Below are 22,367 nucleotides of genomic sequence, written 5' to 3'. Positions count from 1 at the left end.
TTTTTCTCCCATAGTCAGTGCTGAGAAAGAGGAAAACATTTTACAAGAAGGTGTTGTGATAGCTGCTTTAGACTCCGTTTTGGAAGATGAGATTCTTAAAGCTCAGGAGAATGCCCCATCTAACACTCCTCATGGGAGGTTGTTTGTGCCTGGGACCTTTAGGAGAGATTTGTTTGTTGAGTGTCACGAATCTCGGTTGGCAGGTCATCCCGGAATCTCTGAGACCAAGAGACTGGTGGGTCGCAGTTTTTGGTGGCCTGGATGGCAGAAGGAAGTCATTAAGTGGGTGCGCCAATGTACTATATGTGCTAGATCTAAGTCCTCACATACTCCTGCTGCGGGGTTACTTTGTCCTTTGGAGGTCCCCAGTGCTCCTTGGACACATTTGGCTATGGACTTTATAACTGACCTTCCCCCCTCTGAGGGTTTTACTGTCATCTGGGTGGTCGTGGACCGTTTTAGCAAGATGTGTCACTTGGTTCCCTTCGTCAAACTGCCCTGCGCTAAAACTCTCGCTAAGGCCTTTGTCAAGGAAATTGTCAGACTTCATGGCGTTCCTACTGACATTGTTTCTGATAGGGGTCCTCAGTTCGTGGCTCGTTTTTGGCGTGCCTTTTGTGACAGGTTGGGAATTCATTTGTCGTTTTCGTCCGGATATCATCCTGAATCTAATGGCCAGACAGAAAGGAAAAACCAGGATGTTGAGCAGTTCTTGCGTTGTTTTGTGGCAGACAATCAAGAGGGGTGGTCTGAGTTTCTGCCACTTGCCGAATTTGCTCTGAACAATCATACATCTTCTTCTGCTGGTTGTTCGCCTTTTTTTTGTTGTTCTGGGAGACATCCGTCGTTTGGGTCGTTCTCCAAGTTGGGATCTGCCGTGCCTGAGGAGGAGAATTTTTTCGGTGATTTGGAAAGAGTTTGGACGGATGTGCGTGGTAATCTTCAGGAGGCCAACAGAAAATCGAAAGACTACTTTGATAGGAAACGACAGGAGGTTTTGTTCGCTGTTGGTGACATGGTTTGGTTGTCCTCTAGGAATCTGCGGTTGAGGATTCCTTCTAAGAAATTGGGTCCCAAGTTTGTAGGGCCCTTTAAGGTGCTTCAGGTTGTCAACCAATCTGCTGTTAGGTTGGAAGTTCCTACCTCCTGGAGAATTAATCCGGTCTTTCATGTCTCTCTGTTAAAAAAAGCTGTTGTGTCGGATGGTGACGCCTCTGCCTCTGTTCCTCCGGTGGTGGAGGACGGGGAATATGAAATTTCTCGCATCCTTGACTCTAGACGGTATAGAGGTAGTTTGCAGTATCTTGTGGCCTGGAAAGGTTTCGGACCCGAGGATAACTCTTGGGTGAGGTCAGATGATGTTTCCGCGTCCAGACTTATCAGAGCGTTTCACAGGAGATTTCCTGATAAGCCTGGCCCTAGGGGATCCGGAGGATCCTCTTAGAAGGGGGGGTACTGTTAGAACCTTGCTGTTAGGTTTTTTTTCCTTTGCTGGTCACATGACCTTGTTGGCCTATTTAATCCTGCTCCGCCCTTCTGGCTTTGCTGGACTTCATTGTATATCTACTTTCTAGCTAGCCTGTGCTCTGTATCTAGCTCTGTTAGTTTGCTTGGTCTACGGACCTCTATGTTCTATCTATTTTGTTTGTTCGTCTGTCTGCTACTATTTCTGTTAGGAGGTGTCCCATATTCCTCCCAGTCCTTAGTACTTGTAGGGATTCCCTCCCCACATCTATAGGTCTCCGTACAGACTAGATTAGGACTTTAGCAGGTCTGATCGCAGGATCAGATTCCCTGTTACATCGTAGGGATTCAGCTGAGTCCTATAGTAGGGACAGATCTCCTCTCTTTCCTTAGCTTTGGTAGCAGAACATAACAAAGCCATCATTTTAACTTTTCTTTAAAAAAAAATCAATAGGACACCTGAAAATAAGAAACTGTGTAAAACATTTTAATAGGGAAATGTGCTTCTTTCTCCTCCTTGACTGATCATTTGTTTTCAAATTCTCAATTCACAGGTAAAGTCTGTCTCCAGTGGTACAGATTTCCCTATTACTGAGAGAGATAACCGTTTGTGCTCATAAAGTTCTATGGAAAGCTTTAACTGTCATTTCAGGAGACCTTGCATCAGAATGCCTGCCTCTAGCTCCTCCCTCTTTCCATGGAATCTTAAAAGCACCAACTGTCATCTCCAATTTCTGTAATTGGAAAATCTGTCTTCAATAAATACAGATTTTACCCATAAATTTAGAGGAAAAGACCAATTCAGGAGGCGAAAGAAGCAGATTTCTCTGATCAGATATATTACAAAGTTGCTTATCCTTTTATCTACCATTGATTTATGAAATAAAAGTTAAAACAATGGTCACTAATTTAGTTGTCTGCTATTAATCTATCACTCTATGTATTCCATAGATGAAAAACTTACAGCAGAACCACCTGAAGATCCTTTAAAAAGAACTGGAAAGCCATTTGGGGGCCTTGTACGTGACATCAAACGGCGCTACCCGAAGTATCTCAGCGACATCCGAGATGCTCTTAACCCACAGTGCTTGGCCGCTGTCATCTTCATCTACTTTGCTGCCCTCTCTCCGGCTATTACATTTGGTGGTCTGATGGGTTAGTAGTACCTACCAACACTGGAAAATACTTATGATTATAAAGTGAAGTTCCTGACTAAAAGCTATGTAGACCTCTGCACTGATTTTAATCATTGTCCATTTGATTCCTAAAAGCAAGATTTTACAACTCTCTAAACAATATTCATGAATCCATAACATTTTCTTACCATTTTGCTTCAAAATCTGTCACAAAGCTAAGCACAGATCTCTGATAGATTTGACAGCTCTCCCTCCCTTCTGTTAGTCTTAGAGATATAACCAGCAAGGTAGAGGGGTGACTTGTAGTAGATCACTGTGAGGACAGGGAATACATCAAGTTATTAAGTAAGGACAACTCGGGTTGCAGATACTGCTGAAAGCACATAATCCAATATCCGCTATAGAAGGGGAAATCCTCCCAGGAATGAAGCTGGACAGATGCATCTAGTGAAGACCGCAACATTCTGGTCACACAGACCTCCCATCCAGCCTATATTTCTGGGAGACACTCATACAAGAAAAAGTCTAAGATCTTGGCTACAAGCTACATATAATGGAGAGGGTCCTGAAAATGAAAGAAGTAATGCAACATAGTGTAACTTTTTTAGTGAAAAGTGGCCACTAACATATGTAAAGGTCATGAGTACTATGTCAAAGGAGTCTAAAGTCTTTACAGAAGAAAACTCATTAACTCCTTCACACCCACTCCCCCCAGCCTGTTTTCACCTTCTTGAACAGGCCAAATTTCACAATTCTGACCAGCTTCAATCACTAGGTAATATCTCTGGAACGCTTCAACGGATCCCACTGATTCTGAGGATTGTTTTTTCGTGACATCGTGTATTTCATGATGGTGGTAAAAAAAAATTTCAATATGACTAGCTTTTATTTGTGAAAAAATCGGAAATTTGAAAAATTTTGCAGTTTTCAAACTTTTAATTTTTATGCCCTTTACATGAGGGTGCCATGTCACATTGTTAGAGCCCCTGAGGTGCTAGAACAACAGAATTCCCCCACCACCCCTCATAAGTGACATCATTTTACAAACTGCACCTCTCAATGAATTTGTCTAGTGGTGCAGTGAGTATGTGGACACCACATATGCCTCACATAAATTCATACCATTGGGCGGTGCAGAAAGAATATTTACATTTTTACTGCTAGAATGTTTTAACCCCAAATTTTTAATTTCTATAAGGGCTAATGGGGAAAAAATGGACTTCTCAGTTTGTGGTGCAATTTCTCCGGAGTTGCCAATACCCTGCATGTAATCCGGAACTAATTTTGAGGCACAGTGCAAAACTCATTACGCTCCTTCCCTTCTAATTTGGTGCAGATTTTATGGTTATGGTTTGTGGGTGCCATGACCCACGGCAGAGCCCCTGAGGTGCCAGAACAGGTGACCTCATTTTACAAACTATACCTCTCAATGAATTCATCTAAGGGAGCAGTGATCATATTGACACCACAGGTGTGTCAAAGAATTTTATACTAATTGGGCAGTGAAGAAAGAGAAAGTACATTTTTACCACAAAAATTTAGTTTTAGCCCCAGATTTTACATTTTCACATGGGTAAAAATGGCACCAAAATTTGTCCCACAATTTCTGCTGAACCCCATATGTGGCGGTACAGTACTGCTTGGCATACAGCGAGACTCGGGAGGGATGGAGCGCTATTTGCCTCTTGGAGCGTGAATTTTCCTAGAATAGTATGCTGACTCAATATACTGAGCCCCTAAGTGCTATAAAAGCAGAATTCCCCCACCCCCCCCCCATCAAGTGACCCCATTTTGGAAATTATACCTTTTGGGAATTTGTCTACAAGTGTAGTCATGATTTTGACTCCATGGGTGTTTTCCAGAAACAAGCAGCAGTAGATGTTGCCAAGTGAAAATTGCAAAGCTGCTACTGTAGTGCCCGTACGTTGTGCCAAGCTCGTGCTACTGGAGGTGCACACCCGTAAATTAGGCGGGCTCTCATCGCTACAGAAATGCCAAACATGTGGACGCTAACTGCGGTTTAGTGGGGCTCAGAAGGGAAGTGGGCATTTGGATTTGGGAGCACAGAATTCACTGGATTTCTTTTGGGGGACAAGGAACCATAACACTTTTCCACAGCTACTGTGCAAGCAAAATCGTCATGACGTATCCATACATCCAAGATCTGAAAGTACTTGCTATCCTGGACATATGGATACGTCCAAAGTCATGAACTGGCTAAAAAGAATGTCACTAGGTTCTTTCTATCCCATCTGAGAACCGTAAAATGTAGGGGCAGCTTACTGCAGTTTTGATGAAATCCCTATTTGTATCTGCTGCATATACCAGTTCTCTGAATGCTGATCTCTGTATAACTCCACCACTGATTACTAGTCTTCTGCTGATTAAAACAGTGATTTAATCAAAACTACAGCAAGTAGCCTAGTAACTGACACATCACTGGAGTCATGGTCTCTGTCTTCACATTATGCTGCTCTCAAACTAGGTGCCAAAGTCCTAATGACAGATTTCCCTTTAAGGGGTTGTGCACCACATGCATATGCCCTATTAATTGAAAGTGTTTCCCAGCAATAAGATGATTACAAGGGGCCCTGCTGGTGGAAACTCCAGCAATTAGCTGTAAACTCTATTTCTCCTCTGGAGGCACTGCAGGATAGATGAACAGCCATAGAGTATTACACACTTCCTATTGTAACCAAAGAGACCTAAATCGTGAGCTTAGGTGGATCAAACTAATTACAATGCTGGCTAAGGTGGTATAATTCAAGATTACACTTATCTTCCTTGATCCAAATTAATTTTACTGAGAAAATCAACTTTGATTTATTTTACCTAAATGAAGATGCAACTGCATATACAATGGGATGAATGTTGTTCACAAACGCTAAAATCCTGCACATATGTTAGTTAATGGCTTTCTAAAGCTGTGCGGCTGCCAAAAGGAAATCAATTTTATTCCTCCCAGCAGCCTCTGGCTTTCAGTCAGACGCACCCGGAATGGCTTTAGTCACTGATCCGCTGCTGAGCCGGCTGTCAGTCAGTGCCGGGATCTCTATGACTGAAAGCCGGAAGCTGCCGGGAGGAATAAATTTACTCTTGCTAGCCAGGCTTTCAGTGCTGCACGGCTTTAGAGCTCTATTAACCTTCTGATTAACCTCCATAATTGCAGGTTAATAGTGTGTGGGGACATTGAAGGCTCCTTTTTAAAGTTGACTTTCTTAGTGATGAAAAGTTAATGTGTTTAATTTGGCGACTCTACAAAGCTCTAGTAAAGGGAATATGTCAGGCACTTTAGTGTCTCTGCAGCCTAGTAGAATAGGCTTGTATATTTCAAACAGAAAACATATGGTAACCTACATTTTACTGGTGCCTTAGCTCAGAAGACCGATAACTGGATGGGGGTTCCCGAACTGATGGTCTCCACCGCCATCCAAGGCATTGTCTTCTGTCTCTTGGGAGCTCAGCCTCTGCTCATTCTTGGGTTCTCTGGACCTCTTCTGGTGTTTGAAGAATCTTTTTATAAGGTAACTTATCATTTACATCTTTGAGATATATATATATTTTTTGGGGGAAAATATACAACCTAGAATGTACCAACGTCATGTCACCTGCCAAATACACTTGTATTTGATCCTTTAAAAAGAAAACTATACTATCTTGTTTTTCAGTTCTGTAAAACCCAAGAGATTGAATACATTGTGGCACGTGTGTGGATCGGATTCTGGTTGATCCTCCTTGTCATCATAATGGTGGCCATTGAAGGCAGTTTCCTGGTCCGCTTCATATCCCGATACACACAGGAGATCTTTGCCTTTTTTATCTCGCTTATCTTTATCTATGAGACATTTTCCAATTTGGCAAAGGTGAGTTTAAAAGTTTATAGAATTAAACTGGTTCTGTACTATTTCAGACCCAAGAAACTTAGTTTCATTGATTTGAAAGAATTAGAGGTTACCATGATGATTGACAAAGCCCCAAATCCTAATTAGATTGGGAACTTTGATCTCTATGCCCAATACAAATTAAGAAGTCATGACTGTTGACTGGGAGGCAGCTTGCTTTAGCAGAAAGCTTCTCCACTTTTCATTCTATAATGCTGATCAATGTGTACTAGGTTATATTCTTCAGTCAGTCTAAGTTCCCTCTAATGTCCAAAGGGCAGAGTGAGTCCTCCAGAGAGAGGGAGATAAAATATATATATATATATATATTTATTTTAATATTTTTTTTTTTAAACCCCAATTAATAGATGGGAGATTTCCTTTTTCTAATAGGCTAGTTGATAGTGACAACCAGGGCTGTGGAGTCGGTAAGCGAATCCTCCGACTCCTCAATTTCCATGACACCAACTCCGACTCCCTCATACATGGTTCATGTTTAAGTGATAAATTTACTGTAGCACAGATTCATCTCAGCTAAAAGTCTAGACCCTTAGATCAGGAATAGGACAGACATTTATAGGACATTTCTTAACTTTCTCAAATTCTTATGAAAAAATATTCCCCACAAACTGCATTGAACTACTGTACCCAATTTATTATATATTGCCGGAGTCGGTCCATTTTATACCGACTCCACCAAAATGGACACAGACTCCCACTCCACAGCCCTGGTGACAACCCCTTTTTAAGAATATATTTTGCATTGATAATTCCAAATTTTTTATTTTTTTTTCCAGATTTTCATAGCACATCCTCTCATGGCCCATTACAATGAATCAACTGTTCAGAATGAAGAATTACCTCAGCCAAACACAGCTCTGCTGTCGCTGGTGCTGATGTCCGGAGCTTTCTTCATCGCTTACTTCTTGCGTCAATTCAAAAACAGCAGCTTCTTTCCTGGAAAGGTAAAGTTGTTGCTATACAATTATAACATGCTCTAGAATGTAATTTCTAAATCATTGTGTGCTATATCTTGTAAAGTAAATCGGTGGAAAGCATAAAAGTCTCAAAGATATATATATATATATATATATATATACCGTATATATTTAATAAAGACCAAAAGTTTGGACACACCTTCTGATTTTAAAGATTTTTCTGTATTTTCATGACTATGAAAATTGTACATTCACACTGAAGGCATCAAAACTATGAATTAACACATGTGGAATTATATACTTAACAAAAAAGTGTGAAACAGCTGAAAATATGTCTTATATTCTAGGTTCTTCAAAGTAGCCACCTTTTGCTTTGATGACTGCTTTGCACACTCTTGGCATTTCCAATTCATAGTTTTGATGCCTTCAGTGTGAATGTACAATTTTCATAGTCATGAAAATACAGAAAAATCTTTAAATGAGAAGGTGTGTCCAAACTTTTGGTCTGTACTGTGTGTGTGTGTGTGTGTATATATAAATTATAATATATTATTATAATTTTTTTACAGGTTATTAATATTTTATTGTTTAAACATTGGAATGGAAGTATAATTGGCTTGATGAGAAATTAATATTAGCTCTTACATGAACCAAATAATTGTGTAAGGAATGTAAAGAAGAAAGGGGGGGGCAGAAAGGTCGAGAATGGGAAGGAAAATGAGGTGGGGGGGGACAAAAGGAAAAAAAAAATGACTTATTAAAACCAGCACTTCAGAGGAGATTACATCTACCACGACATTCTATTTTAAGTATTATTTTCTGACAACCAGATTGCCAGGTCATTCCCCTCGCTGAATAATATCCAACATGTCCATAGGCAATGAAAAGCTTTGAGGTGATTATCATGTTTTCCATTTTCAAAATATTGTTAACCTATTCCACCCATTCACCCAAAGTGGGAGTTTTTGTGGATTTCCAGTGACGTGGAATAATTGATTTATTTAACAGCTGTTAGAAAGTGCCTAGGGATATCTTTCCTTACCTTTTGAGATTGAATCCAGAGTAATGGAAAGTAGGCCTATTTGGGGGGGAAGGTGTGACTCTGCTACCAGTGAGAATATTGAATTCCATAACTCACAAACCAATGGGAATTCCCATCATATATGCAACATAGACCCGGCAACACTGCAAGCACAAGTCCGACACAGGGGGAGATCCTATGTTGCATAGTGGGACAACAGTACCATTTCGATAGAATCTCAGGTTTTTCTCATGAACATGGCAAGTGATAGATAATTTGTGGGAGAGTGTGAATGCTTTTTGCCTTTCCTCCTCTGAAATTTGACTACCCAATTCATTCTGCCAAGCCCCAGTAAAGGGTATAGTGTCATAGCAGGTGTTTTTGTGTTGCTTTGTATATATGTAAGGGGTGTGGACTGGACTGTGGCGTTCATCCCCCTGAAGACACCAATAGCGTGTGTGTGTGTGTATAGTGTCATGCATCTTTAATATATATTGTGTAATATGTATAGTGTAAAGGTAATGCATAGGGTAAGACATACTTTAGGACTTAAAGCATAAGATGGGTAGGATTAGATAGTGACTGTAGTTGGATAGCGACATTAGGGTAAGGGTAGTGTTAATGTTTGGGACTAGCCCACAGTGGGAGAGGCTTAGAGCAAGTGACTGCTTCCTGTAGTTAGATAGGGACAAGTTCAAGTAGGAAGTGTCCGTGAGCAGTGTTGTTGTTGTAGTTGAACTATAGAAAAGGAGACTAAGAGACAAGGGAGTAGTTGGTAATTTGTTTAGTTTGTACATGTATTATGTCAATCCAAGGTAGAGATGTGAGCGTCCAGGGAGAGAGGTCCCATTCCAGTTTCGCCCGTTGCTTATGTTCCACAGATCTGAACCAGTCTACTGCTCTCATAAGAATCTCAGTTAGTATTTTTATAGATCCGGCAGACTAGTACCCCCTTTATTTTTGGGACGACACAATATTTTATCCTGGGCCTCAACGTTCCCCATGCAAACTTACTAATAGCCTTGTTCAGATGGGAGGAAAAGGTCTGAGGAACGAGAACACAGACAGGAACTCTAGAATATAAAGAGAAGTTTTGGCAAAATGTCCATTTTGATCATTCAAAATTTAATGAATTATAACTTGAAATCCTTCTCCTTGTTTGGTTGTATGAAGAGTTTGTTCAAGGATTAGGATATAATACCTATGCCGATCATCAGTTCCCTGGAAATTATGTACCCAGGTTAGAAATTAGTTGTCAGTTCAGCATTAAAAGTTATGTTCATGAATTCTATTTTAGAGTAGTTGACTTTACAATTGCTTACATGGCCGAATTCTTTGAATTCCTTTATTATAGAGGGAAATTAGATCATTGGGTTTGACACATATAGCAACAGGTCATCTGTGTATAGAGCTAGTTTATAGTGATGTGAGCCTATAGTAACTCTGCTAATATCTGGATTTTTACTTAATGCTACCGCTAAATGTTCCATCACCAATGTGTACAGGAGAGGTGATAAGGGACACCCTTGACTCGTCCGATTTTTAATATAAAATGTGTCAGATAGGGCATACTGCCTTCTAACTCCCGCTTTAGGGTCAGTGTATAAGGATAGACTTTTAGATGGCAAGAAAGGGCCCAACTCAATTTGTCGTAGGTTACTCTGCCAGAAAGTCCAATGCACTCTGTTGAATGCTTTTTCTGCCTCGAGAGAAGCAAGGCACATTGGGATCCCATGTTTTTTGCATGTGAGATTAACATCGTTTTATTTGTATTCTCATGAGCTTCTCTACCCTTAGCAATGATCAGGTTGGCTTTGTTAACAATTGAGGGTAGGCAGTCGGAGAGCCATGTTGCAATAATTTTAGAGAATATTTTGACGTCTACATTATTTAATGATATGGGACAAACATTAAGGTAGGTATTTGGTTCTTTTCTAGGCTTTCATATAACCGTTATGTGAGCCTCAAGTGATTGGGGAGCAAAAGGGAGTCTTCTGAGATATTATTGAACACTTTTGCTAAAATGGTAATAACTGAGGTGCAAACATCTTCTAAAATCTGTTAAATCCATCTGGTATAGGGCATGATTTAATGGCTGCTCCCATCTCTTGTTCAGTGAAAGCTTTGTCTAGTACCTCCACTCAGACATCTGTAAGGAAGGAAGGGCTATATCAGGATTTAAAAAATAAAAATAAATAAAAAATTGGATGGTTGAATGATTGATGATTGGATGAAAAAGGTTGAACTTTCTGAACCTTTGTCTTTTTTTCAACCTATGTAACTCTTTTGTATGATAAAAGGGTGGTGTAGCCATAGATAGGCTGTACTAACGCTATTAACTTGCAGATATAGGGTTAATTTTCAGGTTACTAGCATCGGGAAAGTGCCTGGCCAGTATATCAAAAGTGCGGCACCAAGGAGAAAATGGACGTTGTTCTTCCCATGAGCTGCTGGCTTTCAGTCATACAGAAGTGCCGACACAGCTACAGTCGCCATTCACAGCACTCTGTCAGGGGCTGTAAGCATGCCCTGGCATCTGACTTACAGCCGGCTCTACAACGTGTATGTGCAGAGTAAGTTGTCAGTCAAAGTCCCATGGTGTGCTTACAGACGCTTCTCACAGTGCTGTAAATGGTGACTGTATCTGTGCCGGCACACCTCTGACTAACAGCCAGCAGCTCCTGGGAGGAATAACGTTAAATTTCTCCCGAGAGCCACTCTTTCAGTACGGCTGCTGGGCACTTTCCTAATGCTATTTAACCTGCAAATGAACCCTATATCTGCAGGTTAATGGCATAATCCGACTTGACAGGTTCCCTCTTCAACAGATTTTCTTTCTTGGTTTTTGTGAGGATCTGAGGTTGCGGTTTGTAATAATGACCTAGGCAGGTTAAAGATGCAACTATTTTTAATTCTTTACATCCATGGTCTTACAGCAATTCTGGGTAGATGGCCAAAATACAATGTCACCAATCTACAAGAGCCAAACCCGGGGCCGGTAGTTAAACTGTCTCCCAACTTTTGGTTGGCCCATAACTTTTGTATCTTCCGCCAGTATAGTCTGTAGTCAGTCCATGTTCCTCCAGACGACGGATACCATGATCATAGTGCGTGCATCCACCGCCAGCCAGCAACAACATATAGTACAGTCCCAGCAAGTATACAAGATAATGCAAATGACAGAATTTCACCCTTCTGCTGGCTCACTGAGGATTAGAACCTCTGTGACTTTGGGGTAGTTGGCCCTGAATGCCCCAATCGGTCGCACTCCGCTTTTGGCAGGCACCCACAGAGAGGAGGTAGCAGCAAGTTTAAGAGGCTGACCGAGCACAGTGAGGAATGTGGCCAGGTGACTTGTGTCCCAGCCTGGGTTCTCCAAACATCTTCGGAGGTTCAGTAGTGAGCAGTGGAGCAGATCTGTATTCCAGCCATGGTTCCTTGGGCTTTTCTCATAGTCTCTCTGGAGAGCTAGCGAGAGACCTTATACCCACAGCTCCCATTCATTATCTTCTCCCACAGGATTGGGGGAAGGTGGGAGGAGGTAATCCCTCATTGTTCGATTGTTTAATTAACCTGCATTTTTGTCCTAAGTTGTGTAGACTAGTACACCACAGGGGCTGACACCATACATAATCAGCAGGCATACCACAAATTATCGTACAAAAAGAGTCAATGTACAGGCTCTTATGAAATAATTGCTCATGTTCAATGATCTACTGAATATAGGAACAATACGTCTGGCATAATTAAGAATAATTCACCACCAACCCAGGCCAGGGTGACGCTGTGTCGTCACAATTTTCAAATAGCTAAAGTGGCTTTTCTGGTGGAAATGTCTCACATTCCTCATTGAGTTATGATTTCCAGTTCTATAAGCTTCACTATGATTCTAAAGTTCCCTCTACTGTACGTGTCATAAGCCCTTCATGTAAGATAACACTAGTGGTGTTGGGCTACACAACATCAGTTAATAAAATAATGCACCTTAACCATGTAATAAAAAATTATAGAAAAATTAAACCTCAATGGATACTGACTGGGCCACTTGGACAAAAGAGGCTTTTTTTATACTAACGTGCCATGATGGCAAGACCAAGTTAGATATTGTGGTAAATACATTCCACCCTTAACCTTCAATATTTGCTTTCCAGCTCCGTCGTATAATTGGAGATTTTGGCGTTCCTATTGCAATCCTTATTATGGTTTCGGCCGACTTTTTTATTGAGGATACGTACACAAAGGTCAGTATATTCCTACAAATATAGCAGATTGTACAGTAGCTATCCTCTTCTTCATATACACTAATTACATATACTACATCCATTTCCAGAAACTCGCCCTCCCCAAAGGTATTAGCGTCTCCCTTCCTGCAAACCGTAGTTGGTTCATTTCCCCCATGGGGCTAAACCCAGAAGTCAATCCTTTCCCTGTCTGGATGATGTTTGCGTGTGGGATCCCAGCAATATTGGTCTTCATCCTGATCTTTATGGAATCCCAGATTACTACGTAAGGATTCTCTAACGAGTTGTGATATTGTCATTCAATTTTACTTCTATATAAGTTTTATCATGGCTGTGACAACCTTTTATTCACAATTGATAAATATCTGCTTTTTTTTTCCCTATAGAAACTACACCAATCTTGTCCATGGGCTTTGTCTGGTATTTCTGTTAAGTCCTATTTACTTGAATGGATCCGAGCTGCACTACCAGACACAGCCTATGGACAAGAGTGGCTCTGTTTTTGGTCTAAGAAATATCTCTGCACATCTATATAATATAATTTCATTCATTCCCTGTGTTCAGATGCTGACTTTACTCTGTCCTTCAGGCTCATCGTCAGCAAACCAGACAGAAAGGCTGTGAAAGGTTCTGGATTTCACTTGGACCTTCTGTTGATTGTGGGCATGGGGGGTATATGTGCACTCTTTGGAATGCCTTGGCTCAGCGCAACCACAGTCCGTACAGTCAGCCATGCCAATGCTCTCACGGTCATGTCCAAGGGAGGAAAACCTCAAGTAGAGCGCGTTATTGAACAACGAATCAGTGGTCTCTTGGTCGCTGTTCTTGTGGGTACGTAGAAGACTGTATAATGTCGATATGCCTCAATGGGGGAGATTTAGAAAACTGTCAAAATGAAAAACTGTTCTTTTTGGCATTAGCAACCAATCACAGTGCAACTTGCATTTCTCTTAGTGCGTATAAGAAATGAAAGCTGTTCTGCTATTGGTTGCTATGCGCATCTTCCCCATATATTTATTCCTTCAGCTCCGTGGTAAAATGGTATAAAACGTATGAAAGCAGAATCAGATTGGCTAGTGTATCTTGAAGCTCCTTGTCCTAATAGAAAATCTGTAACAGGCCCCCACCTTACATGTGCCATCTACAATAAATTGGTATATGACAGTTTTGGGCCCCATCAGGCACCAGGGCTGAGATGTGACTGCTGCCTCTGCACTCTCTATAGCTGCATGGTAGACACACCATTTGATATTAAAGGTGTTCTCTGGGAATAGAAAAGAAGATGCATAAATAGAATATCATTATAAATTCCAAAATTACTCCAAACTATGAAATAATAATCATGAAACAACCCATTTTAAATGAGGAAGTGCCACAGATTGGGTGGAGCACAGACCCAACTCCCATATTGGTGCTGTTCCAACAATGTCTGCACTTTGTCTCCAAACAGTCGCATGACATTAATATGTCAGCTGGCTGTATTTTCGGTCCGAGTGCGATCCGACAAACGTTAGTCTATGGGGCCGTGTGTGAGGTGTGCAGGATGGTAGTCATGGGCGAGGGGCGGCTGTGTTCCCACACCCTGGCACCCTACAAATAAACAGTGTCTCGTTTCCCATGTGCTGTGCATGTGGTGCAAAATACTCACGTTTCGGCTGCAGGCCTCCGCTGTCTCCAGGCTCCCGGAACTAGGAACATCCGCACACAAATCAGGGGACACTCGCTAAATAACAAAGAGTTCAACTTTACTTAGCATCTTGAGTTCAATTTCTGTCATAACACAGTACAATCACACTTTTTCCGTTTGTTCAGCCTGAGCTATCCCTTCTTTCACTAGCTCCCTCGGCCCCAGCTTCGCAGTTTCCATAAGACCCGTCCCGTCTCCCTCATGCTTTTCCCCGTCCAATTTCCACTTGTTGGAAGGGAAAAACTCATGCGTGCCTAGTTCAGACCGTAGGCCCCGGTTGTTACAGGAATGTCCTCTGAAGACAGTTGCCAACATTCTCATACTGGAAAACAGTTCGTACTTCTCGTGCCCTCCAGCCATCTGGCCTTGAACTTCTTGCTAAAGTTATCTCTCAACTCTTTCTAACCTAACCAGAATGTTTTTCCCCTTTTTTGCTTGACCTAGACCCCTCTTATTCTGGGCTGGTCCCGAACATATTAAATGTGTACTAATCTGTCTGCCCCAGCAGTCTGTTGCTGGGGAAACTTCACCTTTCACCTACTTCCTATATCTAATATGCCCACAACTGCACCTTTCCCATTCCTAATCTAAACTATGAGTCCTATCCAATATCTTGCACTATTTCTTATCTCCTAAATCTTAACCCCATACTTTCCGTATACCTAATACATCAATACATTGTACATTTATCACAACACCTTAGGAGAACCACATCACTTAGTATTTATAAGAGTCTATGGAGTTTCGCATATCATCACAAAAATGCAATAAAATCACACACTTTCTACAAACACTGTCTCAAGAGTGAGAAGCATATGACTGCCTCTGTCACACCCTTACACGTGCACTTGTCCAATTTTTTTTTTTCCTCGGACCGAGTCTGGTCGAGGAAAATATTGCAGCATGCACTATTTGCATGTGTAAATCGGATCGCTTTTGGCCATGCGAGTCAGTGGGCCCATCATAAAAATCGGAACACCTATCCGAGTGCAGTTCGATTTTCAGACTTATAGAATGGAGAAGATTGGAGACTTTTTTTTTTTTCCATCTTCTCCTCATCTGAGCTAATCGGATCACACTCGGTTCAGAGTGTGATAAGCATGATTAGACCGATTTTTCTCGGATGAGACAAAATACGTCCGTGTGACCCTATGAAGAGTTTTTCAGCACTGGGAGTCAGAAAACCTTATGAACTTGCTATTTGTCTTCACCTTTGAGAGCTTGGTAATGAGGTGCATGAGTTCCAGCTACTGAACGCCAGGGTGGGTTAGCTAGCCATTCTGTCTTGCTCGGGAGATCTGGATCAATGTTCCTCCCTGATTAGGGAGGGCCAGCTACAACTTTATTTCGGGGAGTCTAGGGCATCGTGTGCCAACCCCAGTAACGGTAGCCACCATCTTCCTGCACCTACACATCCCATCATTATTCTGCCGAGTCACTAGCTCCATATTGTTGAATCGGATGTTACGATGGACACGGCACGTCCTGAATGAAGAGCCCATTAGATATATAGTCAGGTGAATGCTTCAGTTGCGGCATAGCAATATATATAATGCTGTGCGGATAAAGAAAACCTGTGTATATTCTTTAATTACATGTCCACAGTACCATACCGGATTTCTGTACCATCCTTCTAATGCCATAAATCACATCCTGCAAGTGTGACCTCCTGTCCTCATATTCCATTGCCGCTTACAACAAACAAGCCAAGCCGACATTGACCCTGGGGGTATTCAGCTATAGAGGAAGTGCAGCGCCAGGGATGGGGGAGGATGTGGAAAAATGGGTCATTGAAATGAAGGACGCATAGAGTTTGAGATGCATAGAGGACACATAGTGTACAGAGAAAGGAGAAGGAAAGGTTTGAGGTCATGTAACAAGTAAAAAAAAAAACCTGAAAATCTCAAATATTTTGACATTTGACTCCTCAATCCCACCAGATATAAGACTAAAATATTCCATAACATGCTTCATCGTGTTACACCAGCTATATGTGTACACGTATTGGGAGCTGATCGAGGTTTGTGAGCCCCTTCTCCTATATTTTTAAAGGAGAATTCTATAGAAATTGTGTACCTGATGTATATAAGAAGGTTCTATCCAATAGCACAATGTTACACGCACGCCACTAGGTTCAGATAGGGCAAGACGGGTTTCATTAATTCGTTGGAATCCTGGGGGAACCATTACTCAGGGCCTCCATTGGCTGCAGTTTCTCTCAGGCACACAATAGATTCATTTGCTGACTAGACACATCTGACACGAATCTTCATAAACAGTTGAACAGTGGAGTTTATCAAGTACGGCCAGTACCATTTAACTCCTTGAAGCAACATGCTTCACCACAGTAGAGTCTATTAAAGCAGGCACCGTAACGTCAGTCTCTTCAGTAGCATAATTCAGCACAGATTAGATCTCTTAGCAGCACACTTCTATGCATACACAACCACAGGTAGTGCACAGCATTCTTTATCCTGCATGGAGATGGAGGGGGGAGGGTTTGATGGTTTGATGAGGGAGATGATCCCCATGACACGATTCCTTCCAGTACTTATCTTTCTGCCCGATAATCCTCTGCACTGTTAGTTCAAGGAGTCTATCTGACCCATGTTTAGCTTTCCTCCTGACCTGAATTCTGTTCACTTGCCTTCTGTCAGATACAGATCACACACCACCCTGCTCTTAGGCTCCAGCCAGACTAATAAACAAGTTCCTCACAATCCCCCTGGGGCTCTGCTAAACACTCCCTGTCTCCTGTGACTGTGTTAACCCCTCTAGTTGTGGATGCTTCAGAAGCACAACACTTCCTGTCTCTTGTGACTGTGTTAACTCTTATAGTTGCTAGATTCTTTTGAAGCACTACTTCTGCATTTCACAACAATCCCAGCAACATTGTAAAGACTGGATTCAGATTGCATAATGTAAACCTGTTAATTGTGGGGCACCCTATTGCTCATCGAATCGGATTAATTTTCCAAAAACCGTGCCACACCTATCCATAAGTAATATGTGGTATTGCAGCTTGGCCACATTTACTTTACCGAAGCTGAGCTGTAATACTGGACAAAACCCAGGGACAAGTGTAATGCTGCTTCTAGAAGAAAGCGGCCATGTTTGGAGTCGTATATGACCCCTTTTAATTTGGCTCTAATATGTATGATGGGCTCAGGGTACTCAAAATAAGGCGCAGCACAAAATGATGTCTCAGAAATCTCCTTTTAGTTTTGTGTATATTTGCATACTACAGTGGAAGATGGTTTTAGAGACCATCTTAATCTCCTATATGAATGTGATATCTGCGGAGATGATGAGGGAATTCTCATCTATATGTGTGTCTCTTTCCAGGGGTCTCCATATTGATGGAGCCAGTTCTGTCCCTCATCCCGCTGGCTGTTTTATTTGGCATTTTCCTGTACATGGGGGTCACCTCACTGAATGGAATACAGCTGTTCGACCGGATCCTACTAACCTTGAAGCCACCAAAATATCATCCTAGCGAACCCTATGTAACACGGGTGAGTAATGCTAGGAGAAAAAATGTCATCTTCGAAATTTGGATAGTGAATTGTGACCAATTGGAGGAGACCTGTGCTAAATTTAGGGTCCCTCTTACAGATTGGAGGTGTAGGTGCTTCCTGTGATGCTTTTGGCTATGGCTTGTCATGGTCAAAAGAAAAGGTCATGGAAGTTGATGGAGGAAGGCGCAATGAAATTGGAAGAAAAACAAGTAAAATTAAAGAGGAATGGTCAATCGCAAGAAATGTGTTTTTGTTTTTCTTCGGTGGTTTAAATGCCACAGCTCTCCGTTCCTAAGATATGGCCATGTATGTAAATCTAGTCTCTTATCCTAGTGGACCTGGCCCTTAGATTTGAGGACCACACCTAGTGGCTATAAAGAGTAGATATACATACAGGAAAGGATTCTGTATCTCCAGGCATGGAAAGGGGGAGGAACAACAGAAAAATGACATCAAATTCAAGAGAATAGTGGCATTTACACCAGGTAGAAAATACAGATTTACGGCAAGTGACAGGTCGTCTTTAAAGAAAATGGAGCAGTAGTCGCACGTGTGGTGCCACTCCATCAAAGTCTGTGACTGAGCGGAGTACAGGGAATGGAGCAACAGCATGCAAGCACAACCGATGCCCCATTTATAAGTGTGGACATGAGCCCCCTTTTACAAGATCAACGGGAGTCCGAGCATTGGTACCCCAAGTGGATAGACACTTAACCTGTGAATAGATAAGAAGTTAGGATCCAATTTTGGGCAAGATTTACATAATCCCTATTTCTTTTCACATCTCCCAAATATTTGCTATCATTATTTCTGAAAATAGTCCTTGTAAGTTCATGATGTTTAGCAAGTAATGGTTCCTAAGAGCCCTTTAAAGTGTTTTGTCCTATATTTACATTTCCTTTTTGTAGAAGCCCCCTTCCCACCCCAACAATAAGCTGGCCTCTATTGGACCCCAATGATATATTGTAATATGGAGATCCCAATATCTAATGTTCAGTTCCCTGCAGCACCTTCCTAGGGAAAATAAAGCATTACACAGTGCCCCTTAAAATCGATGGACCACGAGTGTAAAGCCGGTACATGCTATTGTATAGACACTGGAAATGATATGCTTTCTTTTTCCTTGCAGGTTAAGACTTGGCGTATGCATGTATTCACACTATTGCAGTCGATCTGCCTGATCGCTTTGTTTGCTGTGATGTTCAGTCCTGCCTCCCTGGCTCTTCCATTCATCCTCATCCTCACTGTGCCAGTCCGCCTGTTCTTGTTGCCTCGCATTTTCACAAGCCTGGAGCTCAAATGTGTAAGTTTTCAAGGAAGCCATATAATGAGCATAATTGATTAAAGAGATAAGCCGATTCAGGTCACAAAAGATTAGGGAGCTTACACCTGCAATGCTTACATGGTGGCACCATGACCATCCGTTCTACAGTAATCCTATATAAGTCACTGGTGATGGGGGCTCTAAGACAACTGGACAAATGTGTGTTGTCCAAAACTGCAAATAAGTTCCATTAAAACTCATTTTATGGTAGTACTGTAATGTTGTAGCTTTTACAAACTGATAAAATATGGTCACCATATCGATCCTGCCTGGTATAAGTACCAACTATCTTCAATGTCCTCTGCTTCCTGCTGTATTTGATGGCCCTGACCATGGTGGACAATCTCAGCCTGCCATGATGGCATTGCTATGAACGTTTCACAATTGACCACCCTGCTCGTGTTGTCAGCATAGAGGACAGATTTTGGTTACTCAGTTGGGTTTCTAGCTGGATTATTAACCATTGTATGCTTTTTGTATAGTTGTGGGACTTGGCCCATGTGGGTACTTTGGGGCTCTTAAAGAGAAGAGGGCCCAGATAGGTGCTACAAATCCTAATCTACTAAAGGGAGTCTGTCACCCCCAAAAAATGTATATTAACCTAGCTGTACCATTGAACCTGTTACTGGTACAGTACCTGAGAAAGTGACCTTTAATTCAATTGCAAATGAGTGGGCTTCCCTGAACCCTTTGCCAAGTGCTCAGTGTACTATTCCGTCCCCTTTATTTGAATTTTTGGGATTTGTCCAGACTGAGTACTGCCATAACTAAGCCCGCATGTCTATGGCCTGTGCACTGACACTGCCTGAGTCTGGCGGAGTGCACACAGTGTCGGAGCGAGTGCTCACGGTGAGGGCAAAACCTTCACTGGAACGGTTACTGTGTACGAGCGGGTGTCAGTGGGCATATGCAGTGGACGGAGTTCATGCAGCGCTCACTTGCTCTGGACAAGTCCCTAAAATACAAATGCTCTAAAGACATTGTGATAATTCGAATTAACAAGGTCACTCTTTCAAAATGCAAATTGAGGGGCGTAGCAATACAATAGTCCTTGGCCTCCAGGAAGGTGCTCTGAAGATCCCTCATTTGTGATAAGTTATTTTCTCAGACACCTTACCACTGAAATGTACAGTACAGGGCTAATATAACTTTTATAGTGGCTAAGTCTTCATTTACTGTGTGACTGCAAACTTGTGAATACTCACAATTGCATGCTGTCGGGATTCTCCATTGCCGACAGTGAGACCAGAGATCGGCGATATACATACTTCTGGCCACATTCTAACTAGACGTGTGTCCTTGCTCAATTCACTTGTATTGGGCGACCACTGCGCATGTCTAGTCAGAATGTAACCAGGAGTATGCGTATCGCATACTTGCGGTCACATGACCACCCATTCCTAGCACTGAAGAATCCTGACGGTGTTCATTGTGAGGATTCACAAGTCTGCAGTCACATAGACTTACGTGGCAAACCTGGACAACCCCTTTTAATATTCGTTCTGGGGGTAGCAGACTCACAAACAAATATATTGAATTAATTCTCTAGGATTCTGCAAAGTGGTCTCAAAATTTAAAAAAAAAAGGCCTTTTTTTTTTTTTTTTTTTTTTTTTTTTTTTTTTTTTTTTTTGGATAACTGCTCCACATCTGTCTACAGGCTGTCTGGTATTGAAGTTCCATTAAAGTGAATGGGATTGAGCTGGGTCATAACCCATAGAATTCATTTGTAAAGAAAGCAGACATGGATTTTCAGCCCCTTTTAAGTAGTTGGCGTTGTTCCTCAACACCACAGGGGGCTCCAAATTAATTTATTAAATGTCTACCATCACTATTACTCTTTTTCAGCTGGATGGAGAAAACGCTTCTGTCAACCTGGAAGAAGAAGAAGGTCAAGATGTCTATAATGAAGTCCAGATGCCTGTCTAACCCAGCGCTATGTCTTGAGCCTACGTAGTGCAGCCATCACTTATAGCCATTTTCTAAAAGACCATCCTTATGGGACCATATAATACAAGTATTGAGAACCTTCAGGAGTTCTCCGTCCATAGCTATGCAACTTCCTGACCGTGATTTTTTATATATGTTTTATAATGCACTATTTTCATATGCAACTAAGAAAAAGAAGGGGCAAAAAAAATCTGTAATTTTTTTTTTTTTTTTTTTAGATTTTTACAAATTATTTTTATTTTCCTATTGAGAACTCTTTATTAATTTATAGGTAAAAACACAGCCAAGTTCTTTCAGAAACGTCGCCAATCTATAGGCTGGTATTGTACCCAAGCTCCATGTAAATACTCAGGGGATGTGTTGTCATACCAGGCATGTCCTAAATACGAGAGTGGCGCTGTTTCTGAAAGAAAAGAACTAGGTTTTTTATTATCTGCTTTTATTTTTTACTTTTTTTTTTTTTTTTTTTTTTTTTTTAAATCCCTCTTATCTTATTGCTTATTTTAATGCTGTTTTTCATTTAAAGGAACACTGGGCACAATGTATACATTGGGTTATGCCTAATGCACAGCTTCAGAGGTTGAGGCATGATACATATGTATCATTTCTGCTCCTTTAAGGATAATGTGCTTTGCTTTAAAAAAATAAACTAAAAAATAAATATATATAAAAATCTGTAAATATGCTTTAAAAATATTATTTTTCAATATAATTATTAAAATATTCCCCTCAAGGACAAAATCCTGTTTAATTATGCACTGAAGATACCGGAGTGTTTTTAAAACTGATCACGAAAAAATAGGAAAGTTTTATTTAGGACGTAATGAATGTGCTGTTTGAATAAACTGAAATAATTTTTATATTTTAATATCTGTTTTTCGCAAGAGAAATGTTTTTTTTTTTGTGGCAATTTGATGCTTTGCAGAACTGGATATTATAATATCTGAGAAAAAAATAATTTTATACAAATAATAAAATATTTGACTAAACCCTGTATGTTCTACTTCCATTTATTAAAAATAAAATCTGGTAAACCAGGCAGGGCTGGATGTAGAAACTGACAAAATGGGCAGTTGACCAGGGCTCTCTTTTCTTCAGGGGGCCCTCAAGGAGAAAACTGAATTAATGATTAAAAATTGCAAGAATACTTTTATTTGTTGCTTAGGACCATCATTTCCGAAAAGCCAGACCCATAATTAGTTCTGGATT

The 22,367-nt window shown here is 41.1% G+C and overlaps 1 protein-coding gene across 3 annotated transcripts in view; it reads left to right on the top strand.

Moving 5' to 3' along the window:
- Nucleotides 1-22,097, top strand: part of SLC4A1 (solute carrier family 4 member 1 (Diego blood group)) — a 50,476-nt gene extending 28,379 nt beyond the window's left edge. For 2 of the 3 annotated variants that reach the window (XM_073683280.1, XM_073683281.1), the window contains 10 exons: nt 2,416-2,619; nt 5,976-6,124; nt 6,269-6,463; nt 7,279-7,446; nt 12,592-12,681; nt 12,771-12,946; nt 13,271-13,512; nt 17,714-17,883; nt 19,016-19,189; nt 21,057-22,095. In XM_073683280.1, coding sequence (XP_073539381.1) covers nt 2,416-2,619; nt 5,976-6,124; nt 6,269-6,463; nt 7,279-7,446; nt 12,592-12,681; nt 12,771-12,946; nt 13,271-13,512; nt 17,714-17,883; nt 19,016-19,189; nt 21,057-21,137 — 1,649 coding nt within the window. In that variant the 3' untranslated portion in view covers nt 21,138-22,095. Of the gene's footprint in view, nt 1-2,415; nt 2,620-5,975; nt 6,125-6,268; nt 6,464-7,278; nt 7,447-12,591; nt 12,682-12,770; nt 12,947-13,270; nt 13,513-17,713; nt 17,884-19,015; nt 19,190-21,056 lie in introns of all 3 variants that reach the window. The other variant, XM_073683279.1, reaches the window with a different exon arrangement.
- The last annotated feature ends 270 nt before the right edge of the window (nt 22,098-22,367 follow it).

Source organism: Phyllobates terribilis, unplaced genomic scaffold (assembly GCF_046119375.1).
Source record: "Phyllobates terribilis strain yellow unplaced genomic scaffold, ASM4611937v1 Scaffold_5__5_contigs__length_657084704, whole genome shotgun sequence".
Taxonomy (NCBI): Eukaryota; Metazoa; Chordata; class Amphibia; order Anura; family Dendrobatidae; genus Phyllobates; species Phyllobates terribilis.
The sequence above is the reverse complement of the archived record's forward strand: the minus strand, read 5'-3'. Positions and strand labels throughout refer to the sequence as shown.